A 27,700-nucleotide genomic window follows, 5' to 3' on the forward strand; every position below is an offset into this window, starting at 1 on the left:
CGGATGAAATGTATCCCAGGCTGTTAAAAGAGCAAGGGAGGAAATAGCGGAGGTTCCAATCATTTTCCAATCCTCCCTGGCTACAGGCGTGGTGCCGGAGGATTGCTAACGTTGTACCGTTGTTTAAAAAGGGAGAAAGAGATAGTCGGAGTAATTACAGGCCAGTCAATCGAACCTCGGTGGTGGGCAAATTATTGGAATCGATTCTGAGGGACAGCATAAATCGTCATTTCGTAAGGCACGGAGTAATCAAGGACAGTCAACATGGATTTGTTAAGGGAAGGTCGTTTCTGACTAACTTGATTGAATTTTTTGTGGAGGTAACAAGGAGGGTCGATGAGGGTAACATGTTTGATGTAGTCTACATTGATTTTAGCAAGGCTTTTGACAAGGTCCCATATGGCAGACTGGTCAAAAAAGTAAAAGCCCATGAGATCCAAGGGAAAGTGGCTTGTTGGATCCAAAATTGGCTCAGTGGCAGGAAGCAAAGGGTAATGGTCGACGGGTGTTTTTGCGACTGGAAGGCTGTTTCCAGTGGGGCCCTGCAAGGCTCAGTATGAGGTCCCTTCCTTTTTGTGGTATATAAATGATTTGGAATTGAATGTGGGGGGCTTGATCAAGAAATTTGCAGATGATACAAAAATTGGCCGTGTGGTTGATAGTGAGGAGGACGGGAAGATATCAATGGACTGGTCAGGTATTCAGAAAAGTGGCAAATGGAATTCAATCTAGAGAAGTGTGAGGTAATGTATTTGGGGAGGGCAAACAAGGCAAGGGAGTACACAATAAATGGGAGGATACTGAAAGTTGTGGAGGAACAAAGGGAACTTGGAGTGCATGTCCACAGATCCCTGAAGGTAGCAGTACAAGTAGATAAGGTGTTTAAAAAGGCATACGGGATACTTTATTAGCCGAGGCATAGAATATAAGAGCAGGGAGGTTAGGCTAGAACTGTATACTGGTTAGGCCACAGCTTGAGTACTGTGTACAGTTCTGGTCACCACATTACAGGAAATATGTGATTGCATTAGAGAGGGTACAGAGGAGATTTATGAGGATGTTGCAAGGACTAGAAAGTTTTAGCTATGAGAAAAGTTTGGATCGGCTGGGGTTGTTTTCTTTGGAACAAGGGAGACTGAGGGGATACTTAATTGAGGTATATAAAATTATGACAGGACTAGATAGAGTGGATAGGGAGGACCTGTTTTCCTTAGAGGGGTCAGTGACCAGGGGGCATAGATTTAAAGTGATTGGTAGAAGAATGAGGGGAGCTGAGGTGAAAGCAGTGGAGCAGTGGGATTAGTTTGGGGATTGATACAGGGATATGGGGAGAGAGCGGGTCAGTGGGATTAGTTTGGGGATTGATACAGGGATATGGGGAAAGTGGGGCAGTGGGAAAATGTGACCGTAGCAATTCATGGTGAATATTCAAAGAATTAGAAAAAAAATGGTTGTGATTCTTTAATCTCCTGCCTGTAGTTGTTCTAGTGTCATGTGATATGTGCGTCCCTCAAAAACTTTAGTATTGGAGGGCGATGACTGGTGAGAGTGAAATGGCATTGCAGGAGCCCGGCCGGGAACTGCTCCGCCCGAGCCCGGCCGGGAACTGCTCCAACCCGAGCCCGGCCGGGAACTGCTCCAACCCGAGCCCGGCCGGGAACTGCTCCAACCCGAGCCCGGCCGGGAACTGCTCCAACCCGAGCCCGGCCGGGCACTGCTCCAACCACTATAACTGTAGACGTACGGTGCTCTTTTAACCTGCGGAGTATTTGTACGTCTTTTGTAGTTTCAAATGTTTTCCGTTTTGTATGAATGTCATGAAATTGATTTTGTGAAATTTGCAGACTCAGGATTCATCATATTTTGTACCTGAATGCACCAAAAGGAATTCTTACATTTTATAAAGCGAAGCTGAGCGTTCTCAAAGGGTTAAACTTTGAACTTAAGATATTGTTAATAATCATGATTGTTTAAGTCTAAATTATTTGTTGTTTACAGCGGAGTTAAAAAAACAAAAAGACTTTTATCAGAAACTTGGCCTTGAAATGCCTGGAGAGGTCAAAGGTGAGACGTGCGCAGCTAAACAACAGTTAGACCCACTCCATGACGGTTAGTCGCATTTTTGTTGGGCCATTTCTGCCAACTCCCATTTTCTTTTTCAGGACTGGGAAAGCTTTGCTTATTATGTACTGTCCTGCTATTAAGCTTAAGTTTGTCTCTGCTGTCCATATGCAAATTAACAAACTTGCCTTTATGGAATAATCTTTATCTGTGTGGTTGAGTGAAATGTTGGAGGAAAAAGGAGTAATTGCGTAAAGACCATCACCAAACAATGTCCTGTTGGGTTCCTTTTCCGGATAGCAAGAAAAGATGGGAATGTACTGATTATATTTATATATGAAGATGCGGTTGTGGTATGCTGGAATTGGACACACAACGGCTTGGGGCTTTTAGTTTTAGCTGAAATAATAAATAACCATAGCTTTTAAGAACCTATTTATCTGTTGATCACAGTCTAAAGGTTTACCTCATTAATCCCTGCTCTGCTAGCTAAAGTAGCTGGTTTGACTGACACACCCACTAGTGTGCTTTGCTGAATAACTTTGATGGTACAGAAATTAATTTTCTTACATACATGAGCATAAGTTATAGTTTCCATAATTGTAGTTTGTTCAGTGGGAAAAAAGATCTCCTTATTGGTTGAATTTTTCTATAAAACAAATAAGGAGATTTTTTTTGCTGGACAAACTATATTGATGTAGGATGTACGGAGGGAATGGTAGATAGGGGGTGGTGAAGTGTGAAGGCTATTTTCATTGATATTTATATCAGGTTTTTCTAATTATTAGAATTATTAATCCTGAGGACAGAGGGTTTTTTCTCCAGAAGTAACTGGCTAATGTCCTAGAAATCCCTTGGTTGAAAGTTAAGTTTAAAAAGTGTTGGACCTATTATGGAAATTTATCATAAGCTAGCTAAAAATTTAAAAGACCTTTTATCAATTTTGTAAAATGCATTGGAAAAACCTTGTATTTGTGGAATAACAACTCCCGTTGGCAATAATAGGGTTAGCACTTCGCTGTTTATTCATTTCCCAGCCCAGGTTTTCAAATTGCTGCAGTTTACAGTTTTAAATAGCAATTTTTTTTAATATTGTATGATGACGGTTTCAAACATACAACATATATTTGTTTTAAAAACACTCACTGGGGCAAAACTGGTGTTGCAGTGGGTTAGACTCTGCCCTTTCAAATATCAAAAATAATTAAAAAGGCTAATGGAATGTTAGCCTTTATAACTAGAGGGCTAGAATATAAAGAGGAAGAAGTGTTGCTGCAGCTACACAAAGCCCTGGTTAGACCACATCAGGAGTACTGGGCACCACACCTTAGAAAGGATTTATTGACCGTGGAAGAAGTGCAGCACAGATTCACCAGAATGTTACCAGGATTAAATTAATCCAAAGATTAAATTATGAGGGGAGATTACATAAACTAGGCTTGTATTCTCGGGAATATAGAAGGTTGAGTTGATTGAGGTTTTTAGGATTTTGAAAGAAATTGATAGGGTAGATAGAGAGAAATTTTTTCTGCTGGTGGAAGACAAGGGGACTTAACCTTAAAATCAGAGCTAAGCCATTCAGGAGAGAAGTTGGGAAGCACTTCTTCATGCAAAGGTTGGTGAAAATATAGAACTGGCTCCCACAAAAAGCAGTAGATGCTAGCTCAATTAATGATTTTAAATCTGAGATCGATAGATTTTTGCTAGGCAAGGGTATTAAGGGATATGGAGCCAAGGTGGGAGGATAGAGTTAGGATACAGATCAGCCATGATCTCAATGAGTGGCGGAACAGGCTCGAGGGGCTGAATGGCTCCTCCTGTTCATTTCACCTCTGACCTGTGTGAAAATTCTAGCACAGGCTAATGGGATGCAAGGCTAGAGTCTGCTGGATGTAAGGCTCCTGTGTGAAATGTGTTTGGGCCGTTTTAATCCAGATCCCCGTGGTCATTGGCCTATAATACAAAACTGCCCCAATTCAGTACCAGTTGGTCACAGGATGATTAGTGTGGGAAAGATGTCACACTAGGGGACACTTTTGGGCAGGCAGAGTTTTACTCTGCATTTCGATTGATTATCCCTGACCCAGGAGTGTTTGGTGCTGACACTAGGTGTCTGAAATTGCACTGGTTTCCATTCGCCAGCATGGACACCCCTCACCTTACTGAGCACAAAAGCAATTCTGAAAATGATTAAAAACAAACTGGCACTGTATCGCTAGTTAACATTTAGTAACCATTGGTAATTCTAATGCTTGACTTGCCAATTTCATTCTGTGAGTCACCCAATCTGATAACTTAGTCTAAATGTGATGTCAACAGTAGGTTTTAAATTTTGGTCATAAATTGGATAAATCGGTTTACATCAGAATGAAATGTAGACTCATTAAATATGAACAACATGGTATTGACTATATTAATTATTTAGAACTAACAGAGGGCCATTATAGCATTTGAAAACCTGAATATGTAAATGCTACACTACACTAAAACATATCCTAAAAAACTCTACTGCAATATTATATAGTGAAAGACTTAGTTTAGTACCTCTTCCCAACATTGCTCACTCGCAGTTGCTTGTCTTATTATTATAGAGTGAAAAAGCCAGTTCTGAGGACATTCTGTGCTGTTTCAGTCTGGCTGGCAGTTCCTGCACTAAACAAAAATTGTCAACTATAATACAATGTCAGATTTGCAATTTCCTTCTACTTTTTCTGAATGAATAATGTATATAAAAAATGCTAGCTCTCATGGAATTCACTTGCAAGATTATTGCTGCTTGACAGTTAGAGGTATTTCCCATTTCCCATTGTCCTGAGATAGAAGACTATGAAAATCATTTCAAACTCTATCTGTTGCATAGCTTTAGTGACTTAATTTTCAGAGCCACGATTAAAGCTTCTGATGTAACACTCAGTCATTCGATCTGTGCAGGCTGTTAATTCTCAATTACAGCATGATTTCATGAGCTTAAATAATTTAGTATTTTTATGTAGAATATAATGGATTTGCATTTGGAAAAGGCTAAAATCCAGCACATTTCGTTTACAGAATTAGAATCTACATCACAGAAACAGGCCATTCGGTCCAGCAGGTCTGTGCCGATGTTTATGCTCGAGCCGCCTCCCACCCCTCTTCATCTAATCCTATCAGCATATCCTTCTATTCCTTTCTCCCTTGCGTTTATCTAGCTTCCCCTTAAATGCATCTATGCTATTTGCCTCACCTACTCCTTTTGGTAGCGAGTTCCACATTCTAACCACTCTTTGGAGAAAGAAGTTTCTCCTGAATTCCCTATTGGATTTATTAGTGACTATCTTATATTTATGGCCCCTAATTCTGGTCTCCCCCACAAGTGGAAACATCTTCTCTGTCTACCCTATCGAGCCCTTTCATAATTTTAAAGACCTCTATCAGGTCACCCAGAAGGCAGCTGAACTGCCTTAATTTCCTTGCAAGATTATTGCTGCTTGACAGTTAGAGGTATGAGTAAATTATGTTTTAATTACACAAAAATGATCTGAGAATTTTAAGGCAAGACTGAAATTTAGTGAATTTGTGAAGCTAAAGTTTTATAATGTAGACTTCAACGAACACAGAAGAGGATTGGATTAGCCTCTGCAGTTCGTCTGGTTAAGCCCAAACATATGGACACTCCTCAATTGCCCAATCTCTCAAACAACTATCCAATTTTCCCTTTAATTTTTATATAAATGAAGTATTTATTCTCAACTCCCAACAGGCAGGGAAGAGGATGGAAGGGAGAACTGTAGGACCAGATGAAGAACATTTTGCTCTTTGTTGACAGTAACTGCACTGCATTTAAGTAAGCCAATCTGAGCAGATCTGTAGGTGTTTATTTTAGATTGTATCATTCAATCAAAGAAGTTCAAGTTCGGGTAACAGATCAGTTGTATTGAGTGTAGCATTGCCTTTATATTGAGCAATTACAGCAGCTGTTGGTGGGGGTCTTTCTGCAACCTGACTCTTGTGCATTGCCCTGTGTTTAAACAGCTGGTTTGAACTTGTTGACTTGCTTTATTTTCGTAAGGTGAAACAAAGCCAGAAGATGATTCAAATAAACAGAAAACAGAGGACAAGCCAGAGGAAGAACATGATTATCACAGGAATGATGAACAGGTAGCTTTTCAACAATCCTTTCCTCTGCTTGCACAAGCTTTGTTGAAAATATACAAGACTGTAGTTTGTATGGAATCAACGCAATATAAAAATGTCATTCTACAGTTCAGAAGAGTTTGTTATTTGCAGCATTACCAGCCAGCCCTGAACACTCATCTTTCTCTAGTTTCTCTCCTATCTCCCCATATGCCCTCTCCGAGTTCATCTTGTCCATGAGACCCACCTCCTGTTCTCTCAACCCCATTCCCACTAAACTACTGACCACCCAACTTCCCTTCCTGGCCCCCATGCTAGCTGACATTGTAAAGCTGAGACTGCACTTGCCTGGTTCCATTCTTATCTATCCAGTCGTAGCCAGAGAATCTCCTGCAATAGCTTCTATTCTCGCTCCTGCACCGTTACCTTTGGAGTCCCCCAAGGTTCTATCCGTGGCCCTCAGCGACATTATCCAAAGACGTTTCATATGTACGCAGACGACACCCAGCTGTACCTCACCACCATCTCCCTCGACCCATCCACTGCCTGTTTTGTCACACTGCTTGTCTGACATCCAGTACTGGATGAGCTGAAAGTTCCTCCAATTAAATATTGGGAAGACTGAAGCCATTGTCTTCGGCCCCTGCTTCATTCTCCGTTCCCCAGCCACCGACTCCATCCCACTCCCTGACCACTGTCTCAGGCTTAACCAGACTGTTAGACCGCACCTGGAGTACTGTGAGCAGTTCTGGGCACCGCACCTTCAGAAGCACATATTGGCCTTGGAGGGAGTGCAGCGTAGGTTTACTAGAATGATACACAAAGGGTGGTAGAAATTTGGAACTCTCTTCCGCCCCTCGTGCCTGCTCCGCCATTTGATAAGATCATGGCTGATCTGTGAGCTAACTCCATATACCTGCCTTTGGCCCATATCCCTTAATACCTTTGGTTGCCAAAAAGCTATCTATCTCAGATTTAAATTTAGCAATTGAGCTAGTATCAATTGCCGTTTGCGGAAGAGAGTTCCAAAGTTCTACCACCCTTTGTGTGTAGAAATGTTTTCTAATCTCACTCCTGAAAGGTCTGGCTCTAATTTTTAGACTGTGCCCCCTACTCCTAGAATCCCCAACCAGCGGAAATAGTTTCTCTCTATCCACCCTATCCGTTCCCCTTAATATCTTATAAACTTCGATCAGATCACCCCTTAACCTTCGAAACTCCAGAGAATACAACCCCAGTTTGTGTAATCTCTCCTCGTAACTTAACCCTTGAAGTCCGGGTATCATTCCAGTAAACCTTTGCTGCATTCCCTCCAAGGCCAATATGTCCTTCCGAAGGTGCGGTGCCCAGAACTGCTCACAGTACTCCAGGTGCGGTCTAACCAGGGTTTTGTATAGCTGCAGCATAACTTCTGCCCCCTTGTACTCCAGTCCTCTAGATATAAAGGCCAGCGTTCCATTAGCCTTATTGATTATTTTCTGCACCTGTTCATGACACTTCAATGATCTATGTACCTGAACCCCTAAGTCCCTTTGGACATCCACTGTTTTTAACTTTTTACCATTTAGAAAGTACCCTGTTCTATCCTTTTTTGATCCAAAGTGGATGACCTCACATTTGTCTACATTGAATTCCATTTGCCACAGTTTTCCCATTCACCTAATCTATCAATATCCCTTTGTAATTTTATGTTTTCATCTACACTGCTTACAATGCCACCAATCTTTGTGTCATCGGCAAACTTAGATATGAGACTTTGTATGCCTTCATCTAAGTCGTTAATAAATATTGTGAATAATTGAGGCCCCAAGACAGATCCCTGCGGGACTCCACTAGTCACACCCTGCCAATGTGAGTACCTACCCATTATCCCTACTCTCTGTCGCTTTTCGCTCAGCCAACTTCCTAACCAAGTCCGTACTTTTCCCTCGATTCCATGGGCTTCAATCTTAGCTAACCGTCTCTTAAGTGGGACCTTATCAAATGCCTTCTGGAGGTCCATATAAATAACATCCATTGACATTCCCCTGTACCACTACTTTAGTCACCTCTTCAAAAAATTCAATCAGGTTTGTCAGGCACGACCTACCTTTCACAAATCCATGCTGGCTCTCCCTGATTAACTGAAAATTCTCGAGGTGTTCAGTCACCCTATCCTTAATTATAGACTCCAGCATTTTCCCCACAACAGATGTTAGGCTAACTGATCTATAATTCCCCGGTTTCCCCCTCTCTCCTTTCTTAAAAAGTGGAGTGACGTGCAATTTTCCAATCTAGAGGGACAGTTCCTGAATCTAGAGAACTTTGAAAGATTATAGTTAGGGCATCTGCAATGTGCTCACCAACTTTCTTTAAAACCCTGGGATGGAAACCATCTGGTCCTGGGGATTTGTGACTCTTTCGTGCTATTATTTTCTTCATTACTGTTGCTTTACTTATGTTAATTTTATTGAGTCCCTGTCCCTGATTCAATATTAGTTTTCTTGGGATTTCCGGCACGCTATCCTCTTAGTCCCTTCCCTCTTTAGTTGTCCATGGCTGTTTTTTTTGGCAAGTAGAGTTCTTGCCCCTCAGAGATATAAACCGATTCTGTATCACGTTAAATGTTTCTTTAAACATTTCCCACTGATCATCAGTCGTTTTACCCATTAACAGATTTGCCCAGTTTACTGTGGACAGTCTCTGTCTCATCCCTTTGAAGTCGGCCTTACCCAAGTCTAGAATCTTAGCAGCTGACTCAATTTTTTCCCTTTCAAACACTACATTGAACTCGATCATGTTATGATCGCTATTGGATAGATGTTCACGTACAGTTAAGCTGTTAACTAAATCTGGTTCATTACTCATTACTAAATCTAGTACGGCTTGCTCCCTTGTTGCCTCCAGGACATACTGCTGTAGAAAACTATCCCGGACACACTCAAGAAATTCACTACCTTTCTGACAGTTGCTAGTCTGCTTTCCCCAATCTATGTGAAGGTTAAAGTCCCCCATTAAGACCACTATGCCTTTCTTACACGCTTGTCTAATCTCTGCATTTATACAATCTAGCACTTCAGAGCTGCTGCCAGGGAGTCTATGCACAATTCCCACTATAGTCTTAGATCCTTTCCTATTTCTCAATTCAACCCATAAGGTCTCTGTTGGCTGCTTACCTCTCGTTATATCCCCCTTTATCATTGAAGAGGTTTCATCTCTAATCACTAAGGCTACTCCTCCCCCTCTTCCATTTTCCCTGTCTCTCCTGTGGATCTTATAACTTGGTATATTTAGTTCCAAATCCCAATCCTGCAGCCATGTCTCAGTAATAGCTATCATGTCATACCATGTCTTCAGCTGTCTAGGCCCTAAGCTTCAGAATTCCCTCCTTAAACCTCTCCACCACTACTACTTTCCATATCGGTACCAACCACATAGGTAGAAAGAGGGATGAGGTCCTGCAGGCAGATTATAAGGAGTTAGGAAAGTGATTAAGAAGCAGGACCTTAAAGGTAGTAATCTCCGGATTATGGTTGGTGCCACACGCTAGTGAGTATAGAAATTGGAGGATAGAGCGGATGAATGCGTGGCTGGAGTGATGGTGCAGGAGGGAGGGCTTTAGATTCCTGGGCCATTGGGACAGTTCTGTGGGAGGTGGCACCTGTACAGGCCGGACAAATTGCACCTCAACAGAGCTGGGACCAATATCCTCGCGGGGAGGTTTTCTTGTGCTGTGGTGGGGGGTGGGGGGTTTAAACTAATTTGGCAGGTGGATGGGCACCAGGATGTGGCATTGGAAAGGAGAAACAAGGGGCACAAATGATTGGGAGAGACCGATAGCACTAGAGCAAGAAATAGTACGGTATTAGGTGGGATCAGACTAAGAGAGAGTACAAGAAGGTCTAAGACAGATTTGTAGTACATGTGTGTAAACACACAAAGCATGGTAAATAAGGTTGGTGAGCTGCAGGCGCAAATAGACACATGGGAATACGATGTCATGGCGATAACGGAGACCTGGCTCAAAATAGGGCAGGATTGGGTACTAAATATTCCTGGATACAAAGTGTTCAGGAAAGAAGGGAGAGGGGGTGGCAGTATTGAAAAAGGAGAATATTTCCGTACTGGAGAGAGAGGATGTCTTGGACAGGTCAAGGACAGAATCTATTTGGTTAGAGTTAAGAAACAATAGAGGTGTCATTACACTACTGGGTGTATTCTATAGGCCACCAACTAGTGGGAAGGATATAGAGGAGCAAATTTGCAGGGAAATTAGAGAGAGGTGCAAAAGCTACAGAGTAGTGAAAATGGGGGACTTCAACTATCCTAATATAGACTGGGATAACAATAATAATATAAGGGGCACAGAGGGGGAGGAATTTTTGAAATGTGTTCAGGAGAACTTTCTTAACCAGTATGTTTCCGGCCCAACGAGGAAGGAGGCATTGCTGGACTTGGTTCTAGGGAATGAGGCGGGCCAAGTGGAGTAAGTGTCAGTCGGGGAGCATTTAGGGAGCAGCAAGCATAATATCATAAAGTTTAGAACAGCTATGGAACAAGACACTGACCACTCTAAAGTAAAAATACTCAATTGGAGGAGGGCCAATTTCAGTGGGATGAGAACTGATCTGGCCCGGGTGATTGGACTCAAAGATTGGCAGGCAAAACTGTAATTGAACAGTGGGCGGCCTTTAAAGAGGAGATGGTTCAGGTACAGTCAAGGCACATTCCCACGAGGGAGAAAGGTAGGGCAACTAAAGCCAGAGCTCCCTGGATGACAAAAGAGATAGAAAGTAAGATGAAGCAAAAAAAGTGGCGTATGACAGATGCCAGGTTGATAACACAAGTGAGAACCACGCAGAATATAGAAAGTTCAGAGGGGAAGTGAAAAAGGAAATAAGAGGGGCAAAGAGAGAGTATGAGAATAAACTGGCGGCCAACATAAAAAGGAATCCAAAAGTCTTCTACCGGTATATAAATAGTAAACGGGCAGTAAGAGGAGGGGTGGGGCCGATTAGGGACCATAAAGGAGATCTACTCATGGAGGCAGAGGGGGTGGCCGAGGTACAAAATGAGTACTTTGCATCTGTCTTTACCAAGGAAGAAGATGCTGCCAGAGTCTCAGTAAAGGAAGATATAGTTGAGATACTGGATGGGCTAAAAATTGATAAAGAAGAGATACTAGAAAGGCTAGCTGTACTTAAAGTAGATAAATCACCCGGTCCTAGGTTGCTGGGGGAAGTAAGGGTTGAAATTGCGGAGGTACTGGCCATAATCTTCTAAACATCTTTAGATACAGGGGTGATGCCAGAGGACTGGAGAATTGCAAATGTTACACCCTTTGTTCAAAAAAGATTGTAAGGATAAACCCAGCAACTACAGGCCAGCAGTTTAACCTCGGTGGTGGGGAAACTTTTAGAAATGATAATCTGGGACAGAATTAACAGTCACTTGGACGAGTGTGGATTGATTAGGGAAAGCCAGCACGGATTTGTTAAAGGCAAATCATGTTTAACTAACCTGATGGAGTTTTTTGATGAGGTAATAAAGAGGGGAGGTGAGGGCAATGTAGTTGATGTGGTGTATATGGATTTTCAAAAGACATTTGACAAAGTGCTGCACGGTAGGCTTATCAAGATTGCGGCCCATGGAATAAAGGGGGCAGTAGCAACATGGATACAGAATTGGCTAAGTGACAGGAAACAGAGAGTAGTGGTGAACGGTTGTTTTTCAGACTGGAGGGAGGTGTACAGTGGTGTTCCCCAGGGGTCAGTGCTGGGACCACTGCTTTTCTTGATATATATTAATGACTTGGACTTGGGTGTACAGGGCACAATTTCAAAATTTGCAGATGACATGAAACTTGGAAGGGTAGTTAAAAGTGAGAAGGATAGTGATAGACTTCAAGGGGATATAGACAGGCTGGTGGAATGGGCGGACACGTGGCAGATGAAATTTAACGCAGAAAAATGCGAAGTGATACATTTCGGTAGGAAGAACGAGGAGAGGCAATTTCAACTAGAGGGCACAATTCTAAAAGGGGTACAGGAGCAGAGAGACCTGGAGGTATATGTGCACAAATCGTTGAAGTTGGCAGGGCAGGTTGAAAAAGTGGTTTAAAAAAAGCATATGGAATTCCGGGCTTTATAAATAGAGGCAAAGAGTACAGAAGTATGGAAGTCATGATGAACCTTTATAAAACACTGGTTCGGCCACAACTGGAGTATTGTGTCCAGTTCTGGGCACCGCACTTCAGGAAAGATGTGAAGGCCTTAGAGAGGGTGCAGAAGAGATTTACTAGAATGGTTCCAGGGATGAGGGACTTTAGTTACGTGGATGGACTGGAGAAGCTGGGGTTGTTCTCCTTGGAACAGAGAAGGTTGAGAGGAGATTTGATAGAGGTATTCAAAATCATGAATGGTCTAGACAGAGTAGATAGAGAGAAATTGTTCCCAATGGGGGAAGGGTCTAGAACTAGAGGGCATAGATTTAAGGTGATTGGCAAAAGAACCAAAGATGACACGAGGAAAAACCTTTTTACGCAGCGAGTGGTTAGGATCTGGAATGCACTGCCCGAGGGGGTGGTGGAGGCAGATTCAATCATGGCTTTCAAAAGGAAATTGGATAAGTACTTGAAAGGAAAATATTTGTAGGACAACAGGGATAGAGCAGGGGGAGTGGGACTTGTTAGATTGCTTGTGCGTAGAGCAGGTCCGGACTCAATGGGCCGAATGGCCTCCTTCCGTGCTGTAACCTTTCTATAATTCTACTCTCCCCTCCTTTAAGATGCTGCTTAAAACCTACCTCTTTGACCAAGCTTTTAGTCAGCCTTGTATCCCCTTCTTTTGCTCAGTGTCAATTTTTACACTCCTGTGAAGCGCCTTGGGGTGTTTCGGTGCGTTAAAGGTGCTACATATGCAAGTTGTTGATGTTGTGCTTGTAAAGTTGTAAGGCTGGCTTTGAGTTATTCGAACTGTCATTTTTACCAGTATTGCCAATTAATTGTTTATAATTATAACGCTCAACTTTCATGCAACCTACTAAAAGAACATTTTGCTTTGGTAATTTTTAAAATGTTGATTGGAAGCATTTTATTCAACACTAAAGCTTGCTTAGGAATATTTTAGTCCTCTACATTAAAATGAACAGCTCGTTTCTACTATGGCGCTCTAGGGGAATACAGTACTTGTTGGTAGAAGCAGGTCCATTTGGCCATCACTAACAATTAATCTATCAGTAATAAATAATGAAAGTTATGTGCTGTCTGAACTTTGTGCTAACATTAATTTAAAACATTAAGCAGAGCATAAAATGATTAAAATGGCAAGCTTTCCCATTCTGTTCTGTGATGGATTCACTATATCTAGGGTGAGTTGGCTATGTTTCACATCTTATGCCGTGCCTATGTGGGCACGCTTGTATGTGCGCATGTGTCTGAGTTTGCTTGCGAATATGGGGATGGATAGCCAGAAATTCCAGGGTTACTTGCCTCCTGGATTAGTACGTGGAACTGAAAAGCCTTTTGAGCACTTCTACTCCCAAGTATGGAACAAAGCATATTCTAGAAGTGCATGGTTGCAGAGAGTGTTTCTGCAGAAATATCATTTTTCAGCGACAGTATCCAGGGGCAGAACGATGAGATTCCAACCTGGCAGCAATGGTGAGAATGGGTAAGATTCAGATTGTTTCTGCTCCCTGCTTCTTTGGCACCATTATAATGGGAATAAATGTTTTACTTGCTGCCTTTAAAAAATGGTTATCTGAATAAATGCGAAACTCTCCACCGAAACTTATCAATGCGAATAGTGGTGAAAAATGATGCTATAGCAATGTATGTAACGCAATAGTGAGTCTGGGGTCCATGAAGACCAGTACTCAAGGTTAAAACACACAGGAGAGAAGCACGCCTACATAAGATATTCTTCCTCGATTGTGTCAGAGTTGACTGCTTGCTGGCACTGAGCATAGTACTGCACACAACCACCATGATTACTGATACTGGTTAGCTGCTTTCGTTTAGCTCAACAATGACCAGTGCAGGTGATGCTAACTCGATGGAGTATGCTGACCACTCGCCTAAAATGTCTCACTGATTCAGTGCAAGGTGGCACGGAACCCGACCTGCTCCTCTTCAATACGTTGCTCCAGAAGAGGTGTACCCTGTGACTGTAACATCAGTAGGCACTAAATTGTCAACTACAGATTCTGGTGACATCTGGTCTGCACCAAACTGGGCGTTCTGCTAAAATACCTGGACCTTTGTTTGCACCTCACCGTTCCTCTCTGGAGACTGACCAGAACCCAGAGAAATGAAGCTTTTTTTTTAATGGGCCACTACCCATCTCTCTCTGGGTATTGAATCCATATTTGAGTCCTCGCGTCATTCTCTTCATTTTTCAATACATTATCGAATCATAGAACGGTTACAGCTCAGAAGGAGGCCATTCAGCCCGTCGAGCCCATCCTGGCTCTCTGCAAAAGTAATCCTGCTAGTCCCACTACCCCGCCCTTTCCCTGTAGCCCTGCAATTTTTTTTCCTTCAAGGTACTTATCCAATTCCCTTTTGAAAGCCACGATTGAATCTGCCTCCACCACCCCCTCAGGCAGTGCATTCCAGATCATAACCACTCGCTGCGTAAAAAGGTTTTTCCCCACGTCACCTTTGGTTCTTTTGCCAATTACCTTAAATCCGTGTCCTCTGGTTCTCGACCCTTCTGCCAATGGGAACAGCTTCTCTATAACTACTCTGTCTAGACCCCTCATGATTTGGAATATTTCTATCAAATCTCCCCTCAACCTTCTCTGCTCTAAGGAGAATAACCGCAGCTTCTCCAGTCTATCCACATAACTGAAGTCCCTCATCCCTGGAACCATTCTAGTAAATCTTTTCTGCACCCTCTCTAAGGCCTTATCATCTTTCCCAAGGTGCGGTGCCCAGAACTGGTCGCAATACTTCAGTTGTGGCTGAACCAGTGTTTTTTTTATAAAGTATTTTATAAAGTTTCACCATAGCTTCCTTGCTTTTGTACTCTATGCCTCTATATCTAAAGCCCAGGATGCTGTATGCTTTTTTAACCGCTTTCTTAACCTGTCCTGCCACCTTCAAAGATTTGTGCACATATACCCCCAGGTCTCTCTGTTCCTGCACCCCCTTTAGAATTGCACCCTTCAGATTATATTGCCTCTCCTTGTTCTTCCTGCCAGAATTTATCACTTCACAGTTCTTTGCGTTAAATTTTATCTGCCATGTGTCTGCCCATTCCACCAGCCTGTCTATGTCCTCTTGAAGTCTATCACTATCCTCCTCACTGTTCACTACACTTCCAAGTTTTGTGTCATCTGCAAATTTTGAAATTGTGCCCTGTACACCCAAGTCCAAGTCATTAATATATATCAAGAAAAATAGTGGTCCCAGCACCAACCCCTGGGGAACACCACTGTACACCTCCCTCCAGTCCAAAAAACAACAGTTCACCACTACTCTCCGTTTCCTGTCACTTAGCCAATTTTGTATCCATGCTGCCACTGCCCCTTTTATTCCATGGACTTCAACTTTGCTGACAAGCCTATTATGTGGCACTTTATTAAACGCCTTTTGGAAGTCCGTATACACCACATCAACCGCATTGCGCTCATCAAAAAACTCAATCAGGTTAGTTGAACACGATTTGCCTTTAACAAATTCATGCTGGCTTTCCTTAATTAGTCCACACTTGTCCAAGTGACTGTTAATTATGTCCTGGATTATTGTTTCTTAATGTTTCCCCACTACTCAGGTTAAACTGACTGGCCTGAATTTCCATCCTTCCCTCAGCAGGGATTATGGCCAGTACCTCTGCAATTCCCACCCTTACTGCTCTCCAGAATGCATCCCATCCGGACTTGGTGATTTATCTACTTTAAGTACAGCCAGCCTTTCTAGCACCTCCTCTTTATCAATTTTTAGCAAACCCAGTATCTCAACTACTTCCTCTTTTACTGTGGCTTTGGCCGTATCTTGGTAAAGTCAGAAGCAAAGTACTCATTTAGTACCTCAGCCATGCCCTCTGCCTCCATGAGTAGATCTCCTTCTTGGTCCCTAATCGGCCCCACACCTCCTCTTACTACCCGTTTACTGTTTACAGCCTATAGGACATTTTTGGATTCCCTTTTTTGTTGGTTGCCGGTCTATTCTCATACTCTCTCTTTGCCCTTCTTATTTCCTTTTTCACTTCCCCTCTGAACTTTCTATATTCAGCCTGGTTCTCACTTGTATTATCAACCTGACATTTGTCATACATCCCCTTTTTTTGCTTCATCATGCTCACTATCTCTTTTGTCATCCAGGGAGCTCTGGCTTTAGTTGCCCTACCTTTCCCCCTCATGGGAATGTACCTAGACTGTACCCAAACCATCACCTCTTTAAAAGTCGCCCATTGTTCGATTACAGCTTGGCCTGCCAATCTTTGATTCCAATTTATCCGGGCCAGATCCGTTCTCATCCCACTGAAATTGGCCCTCCTCCAATTAGGTATTTTGACTATAGATTGCTCCTTGTCCTTTTCCATAGCTAATCTAAACCTTATGATACTATGATCACTGTTCCCTAAATCTTCCCCCACTGACACTTGCTCCATTTGACCCACCTCATTCCCCAGAACCAGATCCAGCAATGCCTCCTTCCTCGTTGGACTAGAAACGTGCTGGTCAAGAAAGTTCTCCTGAACACACTTCAGAAATTCCTCCCCCTTCTTTGCCCTTTACACTATTACTAACCCAGTCTATATTAGGATAGTTGAAGTCCCCCATTATCACTACTCTATGGCTCTTGTACATCTCTGTAATTTCCCTTCAAATTTGCTCCTCTATATCCTTCCCACTAGTTGGTGCCAAACAATACACTCAGTCATGTAATGGTACCTCTATTGTTTCTTAGCACTAATCAAATAGATTCTGTCCTTTACCCCTCCAGAACATCCTCTCTCTAAATACGATTAAAATCACTCAAGAGATGGTACTCAGTAAAATAATGGGACTCAAGGCGGATAAATCCCCTGGACCTGATGGCTTCCATCCTAGGGTCTTGAGGGAAGTGGCAGTAGGGATTGTGGATGCTTTGGTGATAGTTTTCCAAAATTCCCTGGACTCAGGAGAGGTCCCGGCAGATTGGAAAACTGCTAATGTAACACCGTTATTTAAAAAGGGTAGTAGGCAGAAGGCTGGAAATTATAGGCCAGTTAGCTTAACATCTGTGGTGGGTAAAATTTTGGAGTCTATTATTAAGGAGACAGTAACGGAACATTTAGATAAGCATAATTTAATAGGACAAAGTCAGCATGGCTTTATGAAGGGGAAGTCATGTCTGACAAATTTGCTTGAGTTCTTCGAGGATATAACGTATAGGGTGGATAAAGGGGAACCAGTGGACGTAGTGTATTTAGACTTCCAGAAGGCATTCGACAAGGTGCCACATAAAAGATTATTACTTAAGATAAAAAATCACGGGATTGGGGGTAATATTCTGGCATGGGTGGAGGATTGGTTATCAAACAGGAAGCAGAGAGTTGGGATAAATGGTTCATTTTCGGACTGGCAACCAGTAACCAGTGGTGTTCCACAGGGGTCGGTGCTGGGTCCCCAACTCTTTACAATCTATATTAACGATTTGGAGGAGGGGACCGAGTGCAACATATCAAAATTTGCAGATGATACAAAGATGGGAGGGAAAGTAGAGAGTGAGGAGGACATAAAAAACCTGCAAGGGGATATAGACAGGCTGGGTGAGTGGGCGGAGATTTGGCAGATGCAATATAATATTGGAAAATGTGAGGTTATGCACTTTGGCAGGAAAAATCAGAGAGCAAGTTATTTTCTTAATGGCGAGAGACTGGAAAGTACTGCAGTACAAAGGGATCTGGGGGTCCTAGTGCAAGAAAATCAAAAAGTTGGTATGCAGGTGCAGCAGGTGATCAAGAAGGCCAACGGAATGTTGGCTTTTATTGCTAGGGGGATAGAATATAAAAACAAGGAGGTATTGCTGCAGTTATATAAGGTATTGGTGAGACCGCACCTGGAATACTGCATACAGTTTTGGTCTCCATACTTAAGAAAAGACATACTTGCTCTCGAGGCAGTACAAAGAAGGTTCACTCGGTTAATCCCGGGGATGAGGGGGCGGACATATGAGGAGAGGTTGAGTAGATTGGGACTCTACTCATTGGAGTTCAGAAGAATGAGAGGCGATCTTATTGAAACATATAAGATTGTGAAGGGTCTTGATCGGGTGGATGCAGTAAGGATGTTCCCAAAGATGGGTGAAACTAGAACTAGGGGGCATAATCTTAGAATAAGGGGCTGCTCTTTCAAAACTGAGATGAGGAGAAACTTCTTCACTCAGAGGGTGGTAGGTCTGTGGAATTTGCTGCCCCAGGAAGCTGTGGAAGCTACATCATTAGATAAATTTAAAACAGAAATAGACAGTTTCCTAGAAGTAAAGGGAATTAGGGGTTATGGGGAGCGGGCAGGAAATTGAACATGAAGCTGAGTTCGGATCGGTCAATGCCCTGTGGGTGGCGGAGAGGGCCCAGGGGCTATGTGGCCGGGTCCTGCTCCGACTTCTTGTGTTCTTTAGATTTGTGGTTGGGATCAGATCAGCCATGATCTTATTGAATGGCGGAGCAGGCTCGAGGGGCCGATTGGCCTACTCCTGCTCCAATTTCTTATGTTCTTATGTTCTTATGTTCTCTCTCTAGCACTGCAATATTCTCCTTAATCAATACTGCGCCTCCACCCCCCCTCCTTTCTTTCCTTCCCTGTCTTTCCTGAACACCTTGTATCCCAGAATATTTAGTACCCAATCCTGCCCTTTTTTGAGCCAGGTCTCCGTTATCGCCATGACATCATATTCCCATGTGTCTATTTGCGCCTGCAGCTCACCGACCTTGTTTACCATGCTTTGTGCATTTACACCCATGCACTTTATACCTATCTGGGACCTTCTTGTACTCTCTCTTAGTCTGATCCCACCTAATACCATACTATTTCTTCCTCTACTGCTATCTGTCTCTCCCAATCCTTTGTGTACCTTGTTTCTCCTTTCCAGTGCTACATCCTGGTGCTAACCCCTGCCAAATTAGTTTAAACCCTTCCCCAAAGCACTAGTTAACCTTCCTGCGAGGACATTTGTCCCACCTCTGTTGAGGTGCAAACCGTCTGGCCTGTACAGGTCCCACCTCCCTAGAACTGGTCCCAATGCCCCAGGAATCTAAAGCCGTCCCTCCTGCACCATCTCTCTAGCCACGCATTCATCTGCTCTCTCCTATATCTGTACTCACTGTTGATACTGTATTTTGTTACTTCAGGAAGTCCTGACTAGCCAGAGTTTAGGGCCTAAGAGTTTGCCTTTTTGATAGTGAATAGAAAATGGATTATGGACCCTTCTACCCCTTCAATACAAATGTGACACAAAGTCTACTGCTTTGGTCCCAGTTTCCTTGGTTCTTGTGGGATTAACTCTAATCTTTGTAGACCACCACAAAGGGAGTGTATGGTACGTCCTTGGCCAATATTTGCATGAGATGAGTGGAGTGACCCAACTTGGTGTACCAAGCTACCTCCGATCTCCTGTATGTTATGAGGAACCAAGAAAAGTATTGCAAAGCAGTGATCCAGGGTGAGATCCTGGGCTTTCATAGGTTGCAGTGTAACTGCTTGTTAAGAAACCAAAAAGATAGCAGTTCACTGAGCTTCCTTTATTTTGGGATCTGTGGGTTTCTCATCAACTATGAGAAATTTCATCTGTATCTAAATCAGGATCACTGTAGCCAAGTCTAAGTGGTACATAAATCAAATTGAACTTCGAGTTTGAATGGCTACAGACTGGAGACTGAAAGTCTGTCATTCAAGAGAGGTTCCTTCTCAGCACTTTTGCCAGAACACACTGCTGGTTACTGACTCACATTAGAACCACTCATTCTCTTGGCCTATCGTTTCGACAACATTGTCGCCAATCCGAAAAATTATTTGAAATTAAACTACGTGAGCAGGACAAGGGGCTGTAGTTTTAAACTCGTAAAAGGCAAATTTAGCACTCATGTCGGGAAGTTTTTCTTCTCACAGCATGAGCAACGTGTGAAGTGCACTCCTAGATTAGATAGTGGAAACAGAATCTCCAATCATTTTGGATGCTGCAGTGGGGGGACTTTGGATGATGAGCTAAGGTTGGCCAAATGGCCATCCTCATTATCTTGTGAACCACGTCATCCTACAAGCAGATCCTTCCTTTGGATGTGATCCAACATATATTCAATGGTTGCAATAACAGAGATAGAATGCTCGTTCTCAGACATGCTAATATTGAACAGTGTGAAATGGATTTCATTACCATAACGGATGTACTGACTGTTCCAGTTGGAAAGCCAGACTCTGTATCTGGATCCAGCGGTTATCTTTGATGCCTCCCTTAGACACAATCTCCCAATCAGTCCTACAATATCCAAAGAGGAAAAATGTTCTGTGCTGTTTGTTTGTGCATTTGCATCCACATCCACAAACCTTTAAATCTTTGTTCGTCAAAGTATGTAATGAAACTGTTAAAACCTTTCATGTTTCTTTTCATAAAGAAACTATTGAGGAAAACCTTTCCAAAATGGAACAGTGCAGTTAAATTATGTAAATTTAAAAAATGTCAGTGTATTACACCATATCTGCATTGTTGAAATATCTATTTCAGTGCACTGTGCTGACTCTATATTCAGGCAATAGGGAACATCACTGTTGCTCAGTACTTTCAATGAAAACCTAATATTTGAGGTGTTTACTAAAAATCTGATTTATTGAAAAGTAGAAAATGTTTAGTACCTCAGATCTGTATTTTTTAAATACAAATTTTGTGACTTTTGTCAACTGTATCAACCCAGGTGTTTTAACTTTGAAATGGAAAAATTTCAGATCTCTTAACTGCATCTAAATTGCTGACTAAATAGTGATGCAGTATAATGTGCACTTAGAAAATAAATAACATACACAAATGGACACATTTATACATAAAAGCTCAGCTTAGACCTTCAATTTGTAATTTAAAAAAGATATAATTAGGCGTACCTAAAAATGAGGTGCCAACCTGGTGAAGCTGCAACTCAGGACTACGTGCATGCTGAACAGCGGAAGCAACATGCTATCGACAGAGCTAAGCGATTCCACAACCAACGGATCAGATCAAAGCTCTGCAGTCCTGCCACATCCAGTTGTGAATGGTGGTGGACAATTAAACAACTAACGGGAGGAGGAGGCTCTGCAAACATCTCCATCCTCAATGATGGCGGAGTCCAGCACGTGAGTGCAAAAGACAAGGCTGAAGCGTTTGCAACCATCTTCAGCCAGAAGTGCCGAGTGGATGATCCATCTCAGCCTCCTCCCGATATCCCCACCATCACAGAAGCCTGTCTTCAGTCTTTTTTGATTCTTTCTACATGATATCAAGAAACGGCTGAGTGCACTGGATACAGCAAAGGCTATGGGCCCTGACAACATCCCGGCTGTAGTGCTGAAGACTTGTGCTCCAGAACTGGCCGCTCCTCTAGCCAAGCTGTTCCAGTACAGCTACAACACTGGCATCTCCCTGACAATCATAGAATCATAGAAGTTACAACATGGAAACAGGCCCTTTGGCCCAACATGTCCATGTCGCCCAGTTTATACCACTAAGCTAGTCCCAATTGCCTGTACTTGGCCCATATCCCTCTATACCCATGTAACTGTCCAAATGCTTTTTAAAAGACAAAATTGTACCCGCCTCTACTATTGCCTCTGGCAGCTCGTTCCAGACACTCACCACCCTTTGAGTGAAAAAATTGCCCCTCTGGATCCTTTTGTATCTCTCCCCTCTCACCTTAAATCTATGTCCCCTCATTATAGACTCCCCTACCTTTGGGAAAAGATTTTGACTATCGACCTTATCTATGCCCCTCATTATTTTATAGACTTCTATAAGATCACCCCTTAACCTCCTACTCTCCAGGGAAAAAAGTCCCAGTCTATCCAACCTCTCCCTGTAAGTCAAACCATCAAGTCCCGGTAGCATCCTAGTAAATCTTTTCTGCACTCTTTCTAGTTTAATAATATCCTTTCTATAATAGGGTGACCAGAACTGGACACAGTATTCCAAGTGTGGCCTTACTAATGTCTTGTACAACTTCAACAAGACATCCCAACTCCTGTATTCAATGTTCTGACCAATGAAACCAAGCATGCTGAATGCCTTCTTCACCACCCTATCCACCTGTGACTCCACTTTCAAGGAGCTATGAACCTGTACTCCTAGATCTCTTTGTTCTATAACTCTCCCCAACGCCCTACCATTAACGGAGTAGGTCCTGGCCCAATTCGATCTACCAAAATGCATCACCTCACATTTATCTAAATTAAACTCCATCTGCCATTCATCGGCCCATTGGCCCAATTTATCAAGATCCCGCTGCAATCCTAGATAACCTTCTTCACTGTCCACAATGCCACCAATCTTGGTGTCACCCTCTGTGGAGGGTGATTTAGAAGTGAAGAGGTGTGTGTGGTGCAATAAGGGGTGCTATTCTTGTCTGGGGTTAGGACACTTTGTTGGGCAGAGTTTAGCGAGCTTTACTGTGCACACATTTGTGCTAATACTGACCTTGAGTGCCTGAGATAAAAAGAGTTCACATTTCTGTACAGAATGTCTTCTATTTTTGCAGATATATATAAAATTTGCCTTACTGTCATACTTCAAAAATCTGAGGTATTTAATCTGCTCTCCATTAAATTATTCCATGAATTGATGCTTCTAATTGTTAAATATGAACTTGATATATGATACCATTTCAGCAACATTGCCACTGTACAGCAGTGAATCCAGCACTGTAGCAAGAGAGAATATCACATTTACACAATTATTAGAAGATCTTGATGAAAATATGCCCTTGTTGTTCCGAATGTCCCAGCTCTAATGTGTTCTTGGCCTTATCATAACCCCTTCAACTGCTTTTGCAATTTTTGAAGAGATGTATTACCATAATTATTTCAAACAATTTTACAACACCAAGTTATAGTCCAGCAATTTTATTTTAAATTCACAAGCTTTCGGAGGCTTCCTCCTTCGTCAGGTGAACGATGTGAAAATGAAATCCTCGAAATGAAATCGCATTTATAATTCACAGAACAATGCTTGGTGATTACAGACAGTTTTTTCAACTGCCCGTTGCCAAGGCAATCAGTGTGCAGACAGACAGGTGTTACCTGCCAGGTCTCAGAATATACAAATCACCAAAAAAAAACAACAAACACAAAAAAAAAACAGAGATAGAGAGGTAGAAACATAGAAAAGAGAGCAACTGACCCATTATATTAAAAACAGATAACATTTGTTCGCTGGTGGGGTAACGTGTAGCGTGACATGAACCCAAGATCCCGGTTGAGGCCGTCCTCATGGGTGCGGAACTTGGCTATCAATTTCTGCTCGACGATTTTGCGTTGTCGTGTGTCTCGAAGGCCGCCTTGGAGCACGCTTACCCGAAGGTCGGTGGATGAATGTCCATGACTGCTGAAGTGTTCCCCGACTGGCAGGGTTGTGTGGTGTCGTGGACGCTGTTCTCTTGAAAGCTAGGTAATTTGCTGCGAACGATGGTCTGTTTGAGGTTGGGTGGCTGTTTAAAGGCGAGTAGTGGAGGTGTGGGGATGGCCATAGCGAGGTGTTTGTCCTCATTGATGACATGTTGAAGGCTGCGGAGAACATGGCGTAGTTTCTCCGCTCCGGGGAAGAACTGGACGACAAAGGGTACTCTGTTGGTTGCGTCCCGTGTTTGTCTCCTGAGGAGGTCTATGCGATTTTTTGCTGTGGCCCGTCGGAACTGTCGATCGATGAGTCGAGCGTCATATCCCGTTCTTTTATGACGCTCGACTCATCGATTGACAGTTCCGACGGGCCACAGCAAAAAATCGCAAAGACCTCCTCAGGAGACTAACACGGGACGCAACCAACAGAGTACCCTTTGTCGTCCAGTACTTCCCCGGAGCGGAGAAACTACGCCATGTTCTCCGCAGCCTTCAACATGTCATCAATGAGGACAAACACCTCGCTATGGCCATCCCCACACCTCCACTACTCGCCTTTAAACAGCCACCCAACCTCAAACAGACCATCGTTCGCAGCAAATTACCCAGCTTTCAAGAGAACAGCGTCCACGACACCACACAACCCTGCCACGGTAACCTCTGCAAGACATGCCAGATCATCGACACAGATACCACCATCACACGAGAGGACACCACCCACCAGGTGCATGGTTCATACTCCTGTGACTCGGCCAACGTTGTCTACCTCATACGTTGCAGGAAAGGATGCCCCAGAGCCTGGTACATTGGCGAGACCATGCAGACGCTGCGTCAACGGATGAACGGACACCGCGCAACAATCGCCAAACAGGAGGGTTCCCTCCCAGTCGGGGAACACTTCAGCAGTCATGGACATTCATCCACCGACCTTCGGGTAAGCGTACTCCAAGGCGGCCTTCGAGACACACGACAACGCAAAATCGTCGAGCAGAAATTGATAGCCAAGTTCCGCACCCATGAGGACGGCCTCAACCGGGATCTTGGGTTCATGTCACGCTACACGTTACCCCACCAGCGAACAAATGTTATCTGTTTTTAATATAACGAGTCAGTTGCTGTCTTTTCTATGTTTCTACCTCTCTATCTCTGTTTTTTTTTTGTTTGTTGTTTTTTTTTGGTGATTTGTATATTCTGTGAGACCTGGCAGGTAACACCTGTCTGTCTGCACACTGATTGCCTTGGCAACGGGCAGTTGAAAAAACTGTCTGTACTCACCAAGCATTGTTCTGTGAATTATGAATGCGATTTCATTTCGAGGATTTCATTTTCACATCGTTCACCTGACGAAGGAGGAAGCCTCCGAAAGCTTGTGAATTTAAAATAAAATTGCTGGACTATAACTTGGTGTTGTAAAATTGTTTACAATTGTCAACCCCAGTCCATCACCGGCATCTCCACACCATAATTATTTCAACAGCAGACATTATATGTAAGAGTGGCTTTCATACTACAAGTTCCCACGGTAAATTAATGGGTAATGGAATTCACTCAAATTCAATATATCTTACTCTATACAGGGATACAGTAGTGTTCCCCAGGGGTCAGTGGTGGGACCACTGCTTTTTTTGATATTTATTAATGACTTGGACTTGGGTGTATAGGGCACAATTTCAAAATTTGACACAAAATTTGGGAGTGTAATAAACAGTGAGGAGGATAATGATAGACTTCAAGAGGACATAGGCAGGCTGGTGGAATGGGCGGACAGGTGGCAGATGAAATTTAACGCAGAGCAGTGCGAAGTGATACATCTTGGCAGGAAGAATGAGGAGAGGAAATATAAACTAAAAGGTACAATTCTAAAGGGGTAACAGGAACAGAGAGACCTGGGGGTATATGTGCACTGGTCATTGAAGGTGGCAGGACAAGTTGAGAAAGCGATTAAAAAAGCGTACGGAACCTGGGCTTTATAAATAGATGTAAGGAATCTTACAACACCAGGTTATAGTCCAACAAATTTATTTTAAAATCACAAGGAGATTATCCCCTTCGTCAGGTGAATGAGTGAAAGGTTCTCAAATCGCATATCTTATATTAGGCTGGGACACCATCACACCAATCAAAAGGTGTCGTTGGTGTTCAGACAGATTAGCCACGGAGAACAGTACGTCCCAGTACACTGAATATACATTGTGTCAAATTACACATGATGTGGAGATGCCGGTGATGGACTGGGGTTGACAATTGTAAACAATTTTACAACACCAAGTTATAGTCCAGCAATTTTATTTTAAATTCACAAGCTTTCGGAGGCTTCCTCCTTCCTCATTTACCTGAGGAAGGAGGAAGCCTCCGAAAGCTTGTGAATTTAAAATAAAATTGCTGGACTATAACTTGGTGTTGTAAAATTGTTTTCAAATTACACAGACAGAGAGAAAGAGACCCAAAAGGCAGAGAGAGAGAGAGAGAAAATATTAAAAACAGATAACTTTTTTTTCCCCTTGCTGGTGGGGTTACATGTAGCGTGACATGAACCCAAGATCCCAGTTGAGGCCGTCCTCATGGGTGTGGAACTTGGCTATCAATTTCTGCTCGACGATTTTGCGTTGTCGTGTGTCTCGAAGGCCGCCTTGGAGAACGCTTACCCGAAGATCGGTGGCTGAATGTCCTTGACTGCTAAAGTGTTCCCCGACTGGGAGGGAACCCTCCTGTCTGGCGATTGTTGCGCGGTGTCCGTTCATCCGTTGTCGCAGTGTCTGCATGGTCTCGCCAATGTACCATGCTCCGGGGCATCCTTTCCTGCAACGTATGAGGTAGACAACGTTGGCCGAGTCACAGGAGTATGAACCATGTACCTGGTGGGTGGTGTCCTCTCGTGTGATGGTGGTATCCGTGTCGATGATCTGGCATGTCTTGCAGAGGTTGCCGTGGCAGGGTTGTGTGGTGTCGTGGACGCTGTTCTCCTGAAAGCTGGGTAATTTGCTGCGAACGATGGTCTGTTTGAGGTTGGGTGGCTGTTTGAAGGCGAGTAGTGGAGGCGTGGGGATGGCCTTAGCGAGGTGTTCGTCGTCATCGATGACATGTTGAAGGCTGCGGAGAACATGGCGTAGTTTCTCCGCTCCGGGGAAGTACTGGACGACGAAGGGTACTCTGTTGGTTGCGTCCCGTGTTTGTCTTCTGAGGAGGTCTATGCGATTCTTCGCTGTGGCCCGTCGGAACTGTCGATCGACAAGTCGAGCGTCATATCCCGTTCTTACGAGGGTGTCTTTCAGCGTCTGTAGGTGTCCATCGCGTTCCTCCTCGTCTGAGCAGATCCTGTGTATTCGTCGGGCCTGTCCATAGGGGATGGCCTCTTTGACGTGGTTGGGCTGGAAGCTGGAAAAGTGGAGCATCGTGAGGTTGTCCGTGGGCTTGCGGTAGAGTGAGGTGCTGAGGTGCCCGTCTTTGATGGAGATTTGTGTGTCCAAGAAAGAAACCGATTCTGAGGAGTAGTCCATGGTGAGTTTGATGGTGGGATGGAACTTGTTGATGTTATCGTGTAGTCTCTTCACTGATTCTTCGCCGTGGGTCCATAGGAAGAAAATGTCGTCGATGTATCTGGTGTATAGCGTTGGTTGGAGGTCCTGTGCAGTGTAGAAGTCGTGCTCGAACTTGTGCATGAAAATGTTGGCGTATTGGGGTGCGAATTTGGTCCCCATGGCTGTTCCGTGTGTTTGGGTAAAGAACTGGTTATCGAAGGTGAAGACATTGTGATCCAGGATGAAGCGGATGAGTTGTAGGATGACGTCTGGAGATTGGCTGTTGTTGGTGTTGGTCATTCAAAGAGTGCAAATGGCAGGAAACTGGGAGGAGGTTGCATTTTCAGAATGCCCGCCCACGTGTGTGAAGGAGCTTGTTCCCGAGTGCTTTCTGCACTCACCCGCCAAATACTTGGGAGGCAGAAAGCCTAAGTTGTTATATCCACATTACATTCAATTGATCGGCA

At 43.4% G+C, this 27,700-nt stretch overlaps 1 protein-coding gene across 1 annotated transcript in view; it reads left to right on the plus strand.

The window, feature by feature from the left end:
• The first annotated feature begins 1,535 nt into the window (after positions 1-1,535).
• The window catches only part of LOC137322098 (polycomb group RING finger protein 3), a 36,308-nt gene continuing 10,143 nt past the window's right edge, over positions 1,536-27,700 (plus strand). Inside the window, exons 1-3 of the mRNA XM_067985224.1 lie at positions 1,536-1,740; positions 1,999-2,109; positions 6,110-6,198. Coding sequence (XP_067841325.1) covers positions 1,536-1,740; positions 1,999-2,109; positions 6,110-6,198 — 405 coding nt within the window. The remainder of the gene's footprint in view (positions 1,741-1,998; positions 2,110-6,109; positions 6,199-27,700) is intronic.

Source organism: Heptranchias perlo, chromosome 1, assembly GCF_035084215.1.
Source record: "Heptranchias perlo isolate sHepPer1 chromosome 1, sHepPer1.hap1, whole genome shotgun sequence".
Lineage (NCBI taxonomy): Eukaryota > Metazoa > Chordata > Chondrichthyes > Hexanchiformes > Hexanchidae > Heptranchias > Heptranchias perlo.